Consider the following 16,167-nt stretch of genomic DNA (forward strand, 5'->3'; position numbering starts at 1 on the left):
TGGGAAGACATTTATATTATATTGTTACTCACTGTCTTAGTCCATTTCTGTTGCTTATAACAAAATACATGGAACTAGATATTTTATAAAGAAAACAAAATTTATTGCTTATAGTTTCAGAAGCTAGGAAGTCCAAAGTCCAGGGAACACCTCTGGTGAGGGTTTTGGTGGTGGTGACAGTGACACAGGGTATCACACTGTGAAATGCTGGAGCAGAGAGACAGAGCAGACAGAAAGACAGACTCTCTTCTCTCTACTTTTAAAATCCTCAGAACCACAGCCCTGACCAACATTTTTAATCCATTCACTACTGCACGACCCTACAATCTAATCACCTCTTCAAGGCCTCACCTTTCAAATACCCTAATAGGATTTCCCACCCTCTTGACAGTCACAGTGGGGGCCAAGTTTCTTTTTTTTTTTTTTCCTTTTTGTCTTTTTTACTGACCGGTAATGGGATCGCAACCCTCGGTGTTGTGCCCGCATCTCGCTCAGCCAGTGAGTGGGAACCGGTCTCCACATGGGATCCGAACCCTCGGCGGGAGCGCCTCTGCGCTCCCAAGTGGCGCACTCTCCAGTGCGCCACTGGGCCAGCCCAGGGGCCAAGTTTCTAATACATAAAACTTGGGGAACACAATTTAAGCTTCAATGAGTTTTGGGGGGACATAATTCAATCTACTACATTATTTCATGGAAAATTCTAGACAGAAACAATTCATAAGTTTTAAGTGCACACTGTTGTGAGTAGCTTTATGAACTCTTATGCTGCTCTGCTCTGCCCCGCCCCATCCTGCCAGGGATGTGAATTATCCCTTTGTCCAGTGTATCCACACTGTATGTTTCACTTGCCTGTTAGTAGCTATCTTGGGTTTGGTACTATAAGCAGTTTCATGCATCTTCTTCGGGTCTTGGGATGTGTCTTCCACAAATAAGGGGGAACTACTGTCTTTGGGGGAGGAGTGTAGTATCACAAAACAATTCTCAGACTCTCAGATTTCTTCTCAGTGGAGATAGCAGTGATGTTTTTACATCATATGATTGGCCAAGAACAGAAAGGATAGAAAGGCACGTGCCAAAACTGTGGCGATGTAAGGAGCTTGGTATTTTTGATGTCTCAGTGGATAGTGAGGTAGATAACAGAGTTCTCTGATTCCCACATAGGATGTGGAAGTAAAATGCCAGGATCCAGAAGTTGGTCTAGTTCTTAGAATTTAGAGGTTGATGTGCTATGGCAGAATGGATCATGCTATTTCTTGGCAAAATGTTAACTTAGAGTCTGGAAGCAGTGGGGAAAATTAAATAGACACTTCTGATAATATTAGTTGTTGAGTCCCTCTATGACTTTCTTTTTTATTAGAGAGTTAAGGCAAAGTTGAATCTCCTGGTTCTAGTGATTACGTTATGCAATTCTGGCTAATGAAATGGCTGAGAAAGTTCTGGGGAAATTGTTTCAAAGTTGTTTGAGGTAGTGAAGAGGATCTCATGAGCTTGAGCATATGTAAATGTAAGCTACCTTATGTTAATTCATTGATTTAAAATGCCATCAGTTGTAAGACAAACTATATCATTTTATGTACCACTAATAAAAGACAGAAGTGCTGCCAATTAGACTGCTGTGTCTTTGTATGATGCATCCTTATTTCAGAGAGGTTAATATGAACAACTTTTGGATAACTAGGACTAAGGGTAATCTCTTGAAACTTAGAGGTTCATTTCATTTAATCAAAAGGAAGAATTACTTTGTAATGTAGATAGACTTAAAAACAAATCCCTGAAGTTATAGCTGAATTATAAATGAATTGAAGAGTTTAGATAAACATGCAGGTGATTTTCCGTGATCAATTTTTTTTTTTTTTTTTTTGCCCTTTTTGAGACCGGCCGCACTGTGCTGAGCCAGTGAGCCCACCGGCCATCCCTATATAGGATCCGAACCCGTGGCGGGAGCGCTGCTGCACTCCCAGCGCTGCATTCTCCCGAGTGCGCCACGGGCTCGGCCCTCCGTGGTCAATTATTAAAGAAAGATAGGAATGGGCTGAGCCCGTGGCGCACTCGGGAGAATGCGGCGCTGGGAGCGCAGCAGCACTGCCCCCCGCTGGTTCGGATCCTATATAGGGATGACCGGTGTGTTCACAGCGCTCACTGGCTGAGTGTGGTGCAGCCGGTCTCAAAAAGGACAAAAAAAAAAAAAAAAAAGATAGGGATGATCAGAATATATACTTACATATACACAGGTATATATATATATATATATACACACACACAAATACATACATACATATATATATATTATTTTTGTTTGTTTGTTTTTCGGGGGGAGGCTGGCCAGTACAGGGCAGAATATATTTTAGTTATTTAAGAATAGATTCAGAGTTTTTCTATAACACAATTATAGTCAATACCAAATTATTTTAATTCAGGAAGGCATTTCCTGTGTCTTATAAATGATGTGTTTTTGAAAAGTAATTTACAAAATGTTGTTTTATTTTTTTCTCCTTCTCTGTGCATTTAGGTATCTTATGTCATTCAGGCTGAAGGAAAAGAACATATTATTCACTTGGAAAGGAACAAGTAAGGAATTTAATTTACTTTGGCTTTTCAGTACTTTTTTTTCAGTAGTATATTGGTTTCTTTTGCAGTTAACTATGTTTGGAAGATACTGAATGTCGGTATCAGGCACATTTATGCATTCATGTCAGTGCTGCACAGTGGCAGCCTGCTTCTGGACGAGCGTAGCGGAATTTGTGCTCTGGCTGGACAGGCGTTGACTTCTCGAGGAAAGAGGGCTCCAGTTTATTCTTTTCAGAGCGTGGACGTGTGGGGGAGTGGTGGAGACCAGGAAACTGCAGTGACTGCATAGGGTCAGGTTATTGAAAGGACTCAAAATCCCACAGGCTACTCTCGAGCCTGTCATGTAGACTTTAATAAAGGTAAAGGATGTGTAAATCAGGACAGTGTGCAGGTAATCTTTGAGGAGTTTGAAAACTTAAAAGTAGCCCCCCCACCGTGTGTCCATTTCTAAACAATATAGAGAGGCTGGTCTCAGGTGAGTTTTGAATTTTAAATGGCATATTGCTAGTTAGCACATTGCATCCCTGACATAAGTCTCGCAGATAAGCATAGAGCTGCTCCAGTCCCACTGCAAGAGAGCCCTGTCCTTACACATGTGATTTGTACTACTGAGCTCCCTTAACGTGGAGTGAAGCTTCAGGAATCAGGAGTAATTGTTTCCTCTAACAACTGACACAGAATTTTGCCTCTGTCCTAAGGAGGTTAAGTCAATGAATGCTTTTTGTTTATGTAGGACTTCTGGAAAAGAGTGTAAAAAAACATTTTTCGGGCCGGCCCGGTGGCGTACTGCGCTAGTGCGCCGCTTGGGAAGCGCGGCTGCGCTCCCGCTGAGGGTTCGGATCCCACATACAGACCGGTTCCCGCTCACTGGCTGAGCGAGGCGCGGGGGCAACACCGAGGGTTGCGATCCCGTTGCCGGTCCCGGTCCGGTACGGGGGCGACACTGAGGGTTGCAATCCGTTGCCGGACATGGAAAAAGACAAAAAAAAAAAAAAAAAAAAAACATTTTTCTTCTATAAATATGATGTGCTGTCAGTAACCTAATCTATAATTTTCCTATGCGATGTATCAGAAAAATTTAGAGACATTACTTATGTTAAGTTTTTTTGCAACCAGAATTTCATTACTGTTAGAGCAAATGTTTAGTTTAACATTATTTATGAGTTAGTGATGTATACTGTTTCAGATTCACATCTGTTCCTGAGCTTTCAGTTTTATAGCAGCACATTCTGTAGGTAATAACTTATCAGGTGGGAGTTTTTATTTATTCCTGCTCATTTCTTCTAGGAATAATGCCTTCTGAATTGTGTCCTTAGTTGTAGATAGATAAAATAAATTTTAACAGTATGTGTTATTCCTTCTTCCAGAGACCTTTTGCCTAAAGATTTTGTAGTTTATACCTATAACAAGGAAGGAGCTCTGATCTCTGACCGTCCCAGTATACAGGTAATATATTTTTCTCTTGATCCTATAGCAAAATTTAAAATACTTATCATTTTAAAATGAGTTCTCTTTAGGAACTCAGGACTGTTAAACATTGCACAACCCTACAGGGTGCCATTAACATTATAATATATGCGTTGTCCTGGGGGAGGTGGGTATATTTACGTAGACTAAGCTGTACCTTACAGCTCTCCAGCTATTCAGTAAAGTTTTTTTTTTTTTAAGATTATGAAAATAGGGCCGGCCCGGTGGCGCACTGGATAGTGCGCCGCTTGGGAAGTGCGGCGGGCACTCCCGCCCGAGGGTTCGGATCCCACATACAGACCGGTTCCCGCTCACTGGCTGAGCGAGGCGCGGGAGCAACACCGAGGGTTGCAATCCCGTTGCCGGTCCCCGGTCCGGTATGGGGGCAACACTGAGGGTTGCGATCCGTTGCCGGACACGGAAAAAAGACAAAAGACAAAAAAAAAAAAAGATTATGAAAATAATTTTTAATTTAATGATAATCCTCACTCATTATGAAGGAGAACAGTTTAATATGTTTTGAAAATAGAAGTTTTTGAGTTTTTTTGTTGAAAATTAATGCTTCTAAAATACATCTTCTTTATTAAACCATTTGATTTGTCATTACTGTTTAGTAAAGAAAAACAATCTTACTGTTGCATGTTCTAATGTTCTAATTTTTTTGCTGAAAACAGTTCTTTCCTAAAGAGGTGTGGTTCTCTCTGCATCAGAGAGAGTACTCCTGGGGATAGAACTGGCCAGGAGTACACGAAATAATTGGCAGATGTTGCATTTGGCTTTATGTGTTTTTTACTTAGAGTGTAAACATTTCTAGTTTTGTTTGGGAAGAGTGTTTTGCAGTTCTTTTTTAGCAGTTAGGTATTATACATTTTTTTTCTTTTGCAGTGGTTTTCATGAGAAATCTTTGTGCCCATTAAACATGTTATTTTTTCTCCAATCTTTGTAATGTTTTAGTAGGTTGAATTGTTTATGTTAGTTATGCACTTTTGCGGCATTCTTCAAATAAATAGAAAATAAAATCTTTATTTTAGATTAATTTTTAGGACTTTACAAAAATGATGAAGTGCTTCCTTAGCCCTATCCTTTTCTGGTCCACTGTCTGATTCCTTTATCTTAGTGTAGTGTATGTCCATTGTTTAATAGTAAAATTAGTAGAGGAGTTTAAATTAACATTATTACATAAACCAGATAAAAAATCATCATCCATCCAATCATCCATACAAAGATTACCATCGCAGGAGGACAAAGACCACATAATTTGTGCCTCTTGACAAAACTAGTAATCTTAGGGGACATTTTTTCCTTGTATAAGTTTTTCAGCATGCTTTCTGGAGACATATACTGTTTGGGCTTGAATTCTGGCTCTGTTATTTATTTGCTGGTGAAGTTACTTTAACCTGTTTGTGCCTTAGTGTCCTCACTTTAAAATGAGAATACTTTGTGGAGTTATTGGGAGGCTCAAACAAGTTATTACTTGTAGGATGCTTAGAACAGACAGTCTGACTTTTTTTTTACTCAATTAATATCATTATTTGTTATTATTGAAAGTATATGTACTTCAAACTGCTAAAAATAGATTTCAATTATATAGAAATTTATGTAACTATTATCTTAAAAGTACTATAGAATTGTTATGCTTTCCTTGGTGTTTGAAATATATCATCAAACAGATGGAATCTTTCACTTATTTCTTGATTATTTAATATATGTTCTGGTAGATGAAAATGTGATTGTAGATTTGAAGTACAAATTTAAATTTTGATAATGGGATTTTTTTGCATATGGCTAAATTGTCATATATTGTAATGACATATACTTTTGTCCATAAAATACAATTAAGATACACTGAGAAAATTTAAATGCTTTCTCTTAGGATTCTGTTGCTTAAGATTAAACTAATTTATAAAGCTATTAGATGGCTTTCATCATCAGTGTCTTTTATGAAGCCATTTTTCACAAAGAAACAAAATTTAGAAAAATCACTTAATATGAGTAGCTGTGTGAAATAAAATTTCAAATTACTATATCTTAGAACTTTGGGGTATCTTGCAAATGCAGTATAATTTCTCTTAACCGACTCCCTTGGTTAATTGATCTTCTCATTTCCTCTGAGCATATGCTGTCAGCTCCAGGCTCACTGGGCTCTTGTGTAGTAGGCTGTTCTCTGACGGTCCTGTGCGCTTCTGCTCTCACGAGCTGAGTTTCTCACTTGTGTTTTGTGTGTTTACAAAATTGTTTGTGCCAGTTGTATCTTTATTGTAGTCATGCAGTTTAGATGTTTGCAAACTTACAAAATATCATTTGTTATTTTTTGAGAACTAAATTGAGTGCTATACAAATGTTTAATAAAAGCAAGTTATTAAAAAAAGTACCATTAAATTGGTAGATTAAGCGATCACCTACTGGATGTCAGTCAGGTTAGATAGGAGAGCTTCTATTATAGTTGAAACTAGAAACATTTAGTTTTTGAGTGCTATGAGTTACTCTATTATATCGCATAGTTGTTAACCTCATTGGTACTAGTACAACATATTTATTTTCCTTTAGTAAGAGAAGGAAATATCAAAGCTAGACTTTAACTATGAAGCACTAGAAAGAAAAAATTAGTGTTTATGAATTGCCTCACACTAGAGAAAGTTGTAATTCGAGTTTGTGTTATTTGGTGTATAATTGTTAAAAAAATTTTTCCCCCCACTGTTTTATACTTACAGGAAAAGTTGCATGAATAATACAAAAAATTCATGTAAACTTTTCACCTGGGTTCTCCAAATGTTAACATTTTACTACATTTGCTTTTTCGTTACCCCTCTATTTTTTTCTGAACCTTTTAAGAGTATAGCCCAGATATGGTACCCCTTTATCCTTAAATATTTCTGTGTAAATTTCCTAAAAACAAGGATTTCTCTTTTGTAATCATAGTACAATTCTCAACATTAGGAAATCACCATTGAAACAGTACTATTATGTAATTTATAGACCTTTTTGAGTTTTTTTGGGTCAATTATCTTAATAATGTCCTCTATAGCAAAAGAAAATCCAAGTTTATGTATGACATTCAGTAGTCATGTCTTCTTAATCTCCTTCAATCTCGAAATTTTTAGTTGTCCCTTTTATTTTGTGACATTAGCATTTTTGGAGCACAGGCCAGCTTTTGCAGAATGCTCTGCAATGTGGGTTTGTTTGATGTTTGCTCATGATTGGGTTCATGTTATGCACTTTTGCAGGAATACCACTGAAGTGATACTGAATGGTTTTCACTGTATCACGTTAGTAAGCATATGCTGTTGATTAGTACTATTACTTGACAATGTAAACGTAGTTTGGTTAAGGAGTTGTCTGCCAGATTTTTTCCTCTAAAGTTACTGTTTTCACCTTTTAAATGCATATTATGGTTAGATACTTTGAGACTGTGTAAATATCTTTTTACTCCTCAATTTTTTATCTGCTAGTTTCAGTACCTAATATTTGCCTGAATCAACTGTTGCTATGATGGCTGTCAAATGGTGATTTCCTAATTTCACCACTGCTTCTGTATTTATTAGTGCTTTGTACTGTAGGGAAGAGCTTTCTCTTATCTGTTTATATCAGTGTGGACTAATGGATTCTTACTCTGTCATGAGTGAGACTGAAAATCTTTTCATATATATAAGGGCATTTTTATATCTTCTTTTGTGAATTGTCTGATCATGTCTTTTCCCCAATTTTCTTTTGGGCTTTTGATCTTTTCCCTTCAGTATTTAAGGGTTCTTTATATTTAAGGTGATTAAACCTTTATCTATGATGTAAGTATCTATGATGTAAATAACTGATAGACTGCTTCCAGTATATCAGTTGTCTTTTGATTTTTTTTTTTTTGTTATTTCTTTCCATGTAGAAGCTTAAAAATTTATTTTGTATACAGTAAAAAATTTCCATCTTTTTTTTAATTACATCTAGATTTTGAGTGATGGAAAGTTTTTCTCTATACCTGGGTGAAAGAGGAATTCACACATGTTTTCTTCTAGATCTTGTATGGTTTCATTTTTTCTCTTTGGATTCTTAATCTATTTGGAGTTTATTCTTATGTATGTGTGAGGTATAGATCTAATTTTATCCTTTTCCAAATGTCTAACCAGTGGGCTGAGCAACGTTTATTAAAAAGTGCATCTTTACCCCCGTGATTTGAGATGCCACTTTTATCATATAAAGTTCCATTTGTACTTGGTCTATTAGGAGACTTTCTATTCTGTTAATGCACCACTACTATACTGTTTAATTATCAAGGCCTTATGATATGTTTTAATGTCTGGTAGGGCCAGTGCTCCCTGTGCCTTGGCTTTTCTATTTTAGTGTTTTGTAATTGTTTTGAAGATGAAAAAATTTCATTAAGTACTATGAGTTTGTTATTACTAAGTGATATTATCCTTGCATTTCCATTGGTTAATTTCTTGCTTAAAATTAAGGGCAAAGATGTGAGGTTTTGAAGATGGTTATATTTATAATTAGTAATAATATAAGAATAATTAAATAATATAATAAGTACACCTATGGGAAGAAAAGAAAATCATCAGATCAAAATCTTTTCCCCCAGGCCTTATTAACCTCTCATAAGGTCCTCTCCTATATTAGATATCAATTGGCTGCTATTGCTTCTTGGATCGACTGTGATTTAAAATATTAAATATGGCATAAGGCTGTCTTGTTCTGCTTCTAGACTAAAAGGTCATTGGGGCAGAGCTGTTTGTACTTAGTATCTTCTGGGAATTCTGCCTAAATATATATACTTGTACAGTGATAGTAGATAGTCTACATATAGTCTGAAAAATGCCATGTAATATTATGAGATGTCAATAATATAAATAAAACTTTTTAGTTTACTGGCCTCAACTAATTTTATTAGCTCTGCAGTTTCTATGATGATTTTCAGGAATAATATAGTATTTTTCATTTAGAATCACTGTCATTATCGGGGTTATGTGGAGGGAGTTTATAATTCATCCGTTGCTCTTAGCAACTGTTTTGGACTCAGGTAAGAAATTTTCTAGATCTATGTTTTTTTTTTTTAATTTCCCCTATTTCTTACCCCTTTTCCTATCTTAGTCTCCAAATCAAGTCATTTTGGAGCCTTAACAAAATTGGATTTTACTTTGATGTGACTGAAGGTTTTTATAGCTATGTTTCAAATATTCTTGGCATATTTATTTAGGAAAAATATAGTTGATGAATTTTAATATCTAAAGAGGAAATTTCATTTTTTGAGACCACTAAATAATTTTTGATATTTAAAATAAATTATACTTTAAGTTTCTGTGGCACTTTACATTTACAAAATTTTCATCTATGTAATGACTATGAGAAAGGGCTTATTATCTCCATATTTGGATGAACAAACTGAGGTTCAGAGAAATTGTATCATGTATCAAATGAAGTTATAATAATATTAAAAGAACATTTATAGAGGGCCTGACAGTATGGCACTGTGCTGGTTGGTTGACTGCATGATTGTTTGATTGAACTAATAAATATTATTTTTAATTCTCAAACCAGCTATATAAGATGCTTGTGACTATCTTCACTTAAGTAATAACACTTACTGAATAGTTATTGTGTGCTAGGCAGTGTTCTAAGTATTTTGTGCTTATTAAATAATTTAGTTTTCAGAACAATGCTATGCAGAATGTAAACTAAGGCAGAGGTTAAATGACTTGCAGAGAGTCCCATAGCTAGTCAGAAACATATTTGGGATTCAAATGCCAGTCCTCTGGCTCTAGATCCCATACTCACACAGTTTGTATCACCTTCCAGTAATCATGGGGAGAGGTTAAGTAACTTACCAGCGGTGATGCTAGGAAGTAGCAGTTTTGAGCTTTAAATTTAAGTCTGCTTGACTCTAAAGCCTCTGGTTTTCTCTCCGTACCATGCTACCCCTTCTTACACATGTTAAGGAGTAGGACTTGAATTCAGATTTTCTGATTCCTTTTTATGTGTATTTTTTTCCCCTTAAAAACTGTGTATGTGTAATGCACCATGTAGAGGATTGTTGCATTTAGAGAATGTGAGTTACGGGATTGAACCCCTGCAAAACAGCTCTCATTTTGAGCACATCTTTTATCGAATGGATGATGTCCACAAAGAGCCTCTGAAATGTGGAGTTTCCAACGAGGACATAGAGAAAGAAACCACAAAGGATGAAGAGGAGGAGCCTCCCAGAATGGCTCAGCTACTTCGAGTAAGGACCTAATATGATTCTTCATGGCTCAGACTAATAAAAAAAAATCATGCATTTATTTATTAAACCAATATTTATTTATTTAATTTAATTTAATTTATTTATTTGCCAACTTGCATGCCAGACATTGTGATGGGTAGTAGGGAATAAAAGGTTGAGCAATATACAGTTTCTGCTACCAAATTGAGTACAGTTTAGATTCTGTGGGGGTTGAAAACTAGGGTTTAAATCTTAAACACTAGTTACATTAGCATCGCTACTTAATAGACCATTACATCGTCTTTCAGAGAGCAATGGAGTTTTTATTTAGATAGCTCTTACACAAACTGGAATGGTGAGTCTTGAGCTCTAGATTGGAGAAACAGAGAGAGAGATTTGGCTTTAACATTTTAATTAGTTCAGATATCTTCCTAGTACACTCTTCTCCCTCTTCTGAGACTTCTTTAGGACCCCTTGATTTACTCTTGACGTGGGTCTCTTAGACTGAAATGGTTCTAGGACTAGATCAACCTCAGCTGTAGGGAGTATACCTTTGTAAATTCGAGTTGATGTTGCCATGCTGGAGGAGGTATATTTTAAATTTACTTATACTAGTTTATGGCATTATTTTCATTGCCTCTCCTGCCATCTACTCTTTTGACTATTGGACTGTTCTTTTTAACTTTAGACATTGGAAGACACTTAAATTTTTGCTTATCCACATGGTATGAATTTCTGTTAAATGACAAAACTAGTCCTTTTTTAAAGTGGCAACATGGTTTCAACTTCTGGGATACTAGTGGATATTTCTCTCTCTCAACATAGTAATTAAAATGTGTATATGTGTATATGTGTAGTTTTGATTTTGGAAAATCAGTAATTCTGCTTTGGAATCTTGAATAAGCTATTTTAACTAGAATTTTTCTCATCAGTTCAGATAGCAGATAACACTTTAAAAAAAAACGTCTTTGGCGTTTTTATCCTTATTGATGTAGGATATTTTAAGTAAAATAATTGTATGTTGTTCTTAGCAGGCATGAAATAAGTGACTAGAGATTAGGGTATGATCATTACATGTGTCAAACGTGTAGCCTTATAATTTTTTTTTTGCCTTTATGATGTTTTTGTTCTTGACAGAGAAGAAGAGCTATCCTGCCACAGACCCGATATGTGGAGCTGTTCATTGTTGTTGACAAGGAAAGGGTAGGATTGGTGACAGTTTTTCTTCTTTTTCATGAAAAGCAGATGAGAAGTGAGCATCCCAAGAAGGAAATATGAAGTATAATGTATTTGTATTGACTTTTCTTACGTGATAACTTCAAAACTAAGATAGTTTTCCTTTAAACATTAATGCCACAATATACCACCAGAATGCCACCAGAACCTGGGTGCAGCAAATGAGACTACCTTTATTTTTCACTAGTGATTTTTTTCCTTTCCTTTTTTTATTTTTTGGTGGCTGGCCTGTACAGGTTTTTTTCCTTTTCTTTCTGGTGATTTTCTTATCCTGAAATTCTTGAGTGCAACTGTATTGCCTATCAGTTAGGGCCTTGAGAACTTTTCAGATTAATTGCCTGTGGCTATAAACCAAGTTAACCAGGTGTTACCTTGTTGCCTCATAAAATTGCTATGCTTCTAGAATTTCAGCTCACCTGTACTTGACTTTAAGTAATAGAAAACTTCTAACTCTTGACATGTTTTAGAAGGGAATAGGAATAGTCTCAGTGTACAGGATAACACGAGGGCATTTTCCTTATTTATACTTAAGACATTGATATAAGTACCTAACTTAACCAAGAGAAGCAATGTATTTATTTCAGTGTTTACAGGCTTACTAGTTTTAGATATAGCTGCAATATAATTTAAAAGATAGATTATTTAAAATATTTTGTCTTACTTTTACTTCCAACTTTGTTATTTGAATGAAAAAGTTATTTGTAGAAGCATGTTTGCAGTTCCTGTCTTGTAAACTGCAGAGATTTGAGGAGTTTTTAAAAAAATCCCTTATTGTGGGGCTGGCCTGGTGGCGTACTGCTACAGTGTGCCGCTTGGGAGCGCGGCGGGGCTCCCACCGAGGGTTCGGATCCCACATACAGACCGGTTCCCGCTCACTGGCTGAGCGAGGTGCGGGCGCAGCACCGAGGGTTGCGATCCCGTTGCCGGTCCCGGTCCGGTACGGGTGCGACACTGAGGGTTGCGATCCGTTGCCGGACACGAAAAAAGACAAAAAAAAGGGGGAAAAAAAAAATCCCTTATTGTGTATAGGTTGGAAAAAAACCAAGCCATAGTTATAAAGAAATAAAAACTTACTCAGATTTGTTCATTACGGGTTTGTTACCCTCCAGTGGTAGAAGGAAAAGCATAGGGAATACAAGCAAGTGTGCGCTCTGCCCCAAGTAATGGGTGAAAAGTTTCTGTAGAATGTTTTGGACATATCACCAAAATGGAGATTTAAAATGTTTATTTTATTATTTATTGCATTCTCCAAATAGATTTGTTATATACAATTAGAAAATAGTTCAAAATAAAAATAGATTCAGTTTTTAAAAATTTATTTTATTATGTTTTTTATTTTATCATTACACAATGTAAACATTTTTTGTACCCTTTACCAATTTCTCTCTAAAAAATGGTTTCATTTCAATCAACCCTGTTGAATGTATTAAAAATTTTTTGCTTGTTTAGGAGAATCATGATAAGATGCCTAAATGATTGAATCTGACATATTATGATACTAATGTCTTTATCATGGAGCGAAATAATTAATTATTTTAAAATTTTTCTTTTGGTTAGTAAGTTGGTTTTATAAAATAATGATAAAATGGATATTTGCATTTAGCCAGTTCTCAAAAGAATCATATAAATTATTTGGCTTGCTATTGTTCAACTTACAGATATGTCTGTATATCTGTCTATGTATAATTTTTCAATTAGTGATCACTGGTTAATCTCTCAGTATTAATTTAGCCTAGGATTTAGAATTGGTTTATTGGTAATGTCATTAGCCTAAGAGGTGGAAGGGTCAGGAAACCCTTTATACTGTCTTTTATTCCTTTATCTATGCATTTTGATTGTTTTAAACTCTATCTTTGTGAATTGCTTGAAAATATTTTTGCATGAATAAAAAGAATTTTAAGAAAAAGTTATACTTTTTTGGAGAAAATGAAGACTTCAGTGCTTTTTCATTAATTATTTCACACTTGTGCCTGTTTTTTTTCTTTCATTTCTATTTAGTACTAGAATGTATCTGTTAGATTTATTAATTTGAAATGTTGATAAATGTCTAAATGGCTCAATTTTTAGTTTAGAGGAAATATTTGAATCTTCACTGTAACAGACTAGACATTTTTATTCTTAAACTACTTTGGTGATAATGATTTTCCTTCTTTGCTTTTCCAGTATGACATGATGGGAAGAAATCAGACTGCTGTGAGAGAAGAGATGATTCGTTTAGCAAACTACTTGGATAGTGTAAGTTGTATTTTTTTTATGAGCTAAGATAATTCTGTCCTATCCTTTCACAGTCTCACAACAGAATTTAAGAATTGTCTCATTTTGAGCTCTGATTATGATAGGGCCTAAATGATTCAGTCTTTCAGAGATCTGCTTTCTAGTTTGTTATATAACTTAAAAAAAATTTTTTTTTTTCCTTTTGTCTCTTTTTTACTGACCGGTAACGGGATCGCAGCCCTCAGCGTTGCACCCGCACCGCGCTCAGCCAGTGAGCAGGAACCGGTCTCCACATGGGATCCGAACCCTCGGCGGGAGCGCCACCGTGCCCCCAAGCGGCGCACTCTCCAGTGCGCCACCGGGCCAGCCCAACTTTTAAAAATTTTTGAAAGGAAGGTATAAATGTTGAAAGGCTTTGAGAAGAATAAGAGATTTCATATTGGCAGCTATTTTATCTTCAGATTAGAGAGGCTAAGATACTTTGGCATTTATGAAAAGATCTTTGAATTTTTATTGAGAATGAAACTGCCTCTTACCCTGAAACTATGATATAAAATATTAATTTCTGTGTGTGTTTGTGTGATTTGGTTTGAGATTTTGTAGCTTATCCAGTGGGAGATATTAAAGAATTAGATGTATATTTTTATAAGATAATTTTATCTATAAGGTGCTCCCCTGATACGAACACCAAGCATAATAATAATGATGATACTGATGATGATAGAAGAATTCTACTGAGTACTTAGAAAGTGCTAGAAACTGAGCTAGGTGCTCTGCATTTAGTAACCAGTTTACTCCTTACAGTATCTCTGTGAAATAGATGAACAGTTTCACAGTCTTTTATCTGAAACCTTTGGCGTACCTATGATTAGAATTTTAGACAAGAGTTTAGAAAGGTAAACTCTTCGCTGTGCATTACGTAACACCTCCAACTGGATGTGGGGTAGTACCTTGTGATCAAATGCGTTGATATTTCTGAAGTGAAATGTATGAATGTTTATATTGTGTGGGGTAAGTATGGACTATGAACAGGCTTGCATTACTTTAGGGCAAGTTTTGGAACAAAATTTAGCAAAAACTTTTAATTTCCAGAGTTTGCATATTTTAGAATATAAGATAAACAGGATTTTGAATCTCTATTACTATCTTTTATGGATGAGGAAGCTGACTCTTGAGAGGTTAGAGTCTCATTGTGTTAAATTCTTTTTATTTGGAGGTGGGGAGTCCTGTTTTTAATATAACTAGTTATGTTACTTCACATAGTTGAAAGATTTTTCTCATATTCTTTAATATATTTTATATACTTTTATTTCTCTTTTCTTCCTAGATGTATATTATGTTAAATATTCGAATTGTGCTAGTTGGACTGGAGATTTGGACAAATGGAAACTTGATCAGCATAATTGGAGGTGCTGGTGATGTGTTGGGGAACTTTGTGCAGTGGCGGGAAAAGTTTCTTATAACACGTCGTAGGCATGACAGTGCACAGCTAGTTCTGTAAGTGTTTTTTTTAAAAAGTACTATTAATGAAATGGTCTGAATAATAATTTTTGCTTATTTTTTTGTATTAGAATTCTCTTAAGGTTTGGGTGCATTCATTTAAATGAGGCAAACTTATTTTGATATCATAGGATAAGTTGTGACATTATAATAATGAGACCTGTCTTCTGTGTTGGATTTCCCATCACATTTATCCTGTGTCCTTCTTCTTTCTTGGGTTTACTTATCTTAGTGTATCATGTTTTTTAGTTGCTTTTTGTGAAAGGGTATATGGAAAGAAAAAATTTTGACCTCTTGTCTGAAAATGCGTTTTCACAGCCTCAGAACAAAATTTAAAGATTATCTCAGTTTGATCTCTGATTATCCTAGGGCCTAAGTAACTCAGTCTTTCAGAGGTCTGCTTTCTAGTTTGTTTTGTAACTTTTTGATTATTCAGCTGGATATAAAATTATAGGCATGTAATGTTTTCCTTCACAAGTTTGAAGGCATTGCCCTGTTGTCTTTTTCCAGTCTTACTACTGACAAGCCCGAAACCGTTATGATTCCTGATCCTTTGCATTTTTTCCCCATCACTGGAAACTTGTAGAATCTTTTCTTGGTTCCCAGGCTTCTGCATTTTTCCTGATGATATGTTTTTGTGTAGGTCTTTTATCCCTTATTATGCTGTGTTAGCGGGTAATTTCAATCTGGAAGCAGGTGTACTTCAGTTTTAGGAATTTTTCTTAAATTATGTTGTAAATGATTTTATTGTCTATTTTCTTTTTATTCTTCATTTCTTCTGGGATTCCTTTTATTTGTCAATTGGGTTTCTTGTCCTGGTCCTTTTAATTTTTTTTCTCTTTCTTCCCTTTGTTTTCTCTTGTTAATGTGAGTTGATTTAATGCAAATCACTGAAAGTGCCTAAATAGGCTTTTATGGCCTCATAATCACAAGTCTTGGTCAAGACCTTTTTATTAGTTTTTAGTAAAATTGCACATGCAAGTATCCTTGTGCCA

At 35.5% G+C, this 16,167-nt stretch overlaps 1 protein-coding gene across 1 annotated transcript in view; it reads left to right on the plus strand.

Moving 5' to 3' along the window:
- Positions 1-16,167, plus strand: part of ADAM9 (ADAM metallopeptidase domain 9) — a 129,774-nt gene that overhangs the window by 13,542 nt on the left and 100,065 nt on the right. The window contains exons 3-9 of the mRNA XM_008567818.1: positions 2,510-2,568; positions 3,936-4,014; positions 8,967-9,043; positions 10,048-10,243; positions 11,360-11,425; positions 13,622-13,693; positions 15,000-15,169. Of these exons, the coding sequence (XP_008566040.1) occupies positions 2,510-2,568; positions 3,936-4,014; positions 8,967-9,043; positions 10,048-10,243; positions 11,360-11,425; positions 13,622-13,693; positions 15,000-15,169 (719 nt within the window). The remainder of the gene's footprint in view (positions 1-2,509; positions 2,569-3,935; positions 4,015-8,966; positions 9,044-10,047; positions 10,244-11,359; positions 11,426-13,621; positions 13,694-14,999; positions 15,170-16,167) is intronic.

Source organism: Galeopterus variegatus, unplaced genomic scaffold (genome assembly GCF_000696425.1).
Source record: "Galeopterus variegatus unplaced genomic scaffold, G_variegatus-3.0.2 Scaffold348, whole genome shotgun sequence".
In the NCBI taxonomy this organism is placed as follows: Eukaryota; Metazoa; Chordata; class Mammalia; order Dermoptera; family Cynocephalidae; genus Galeopterus; species Galeopterus variegatus.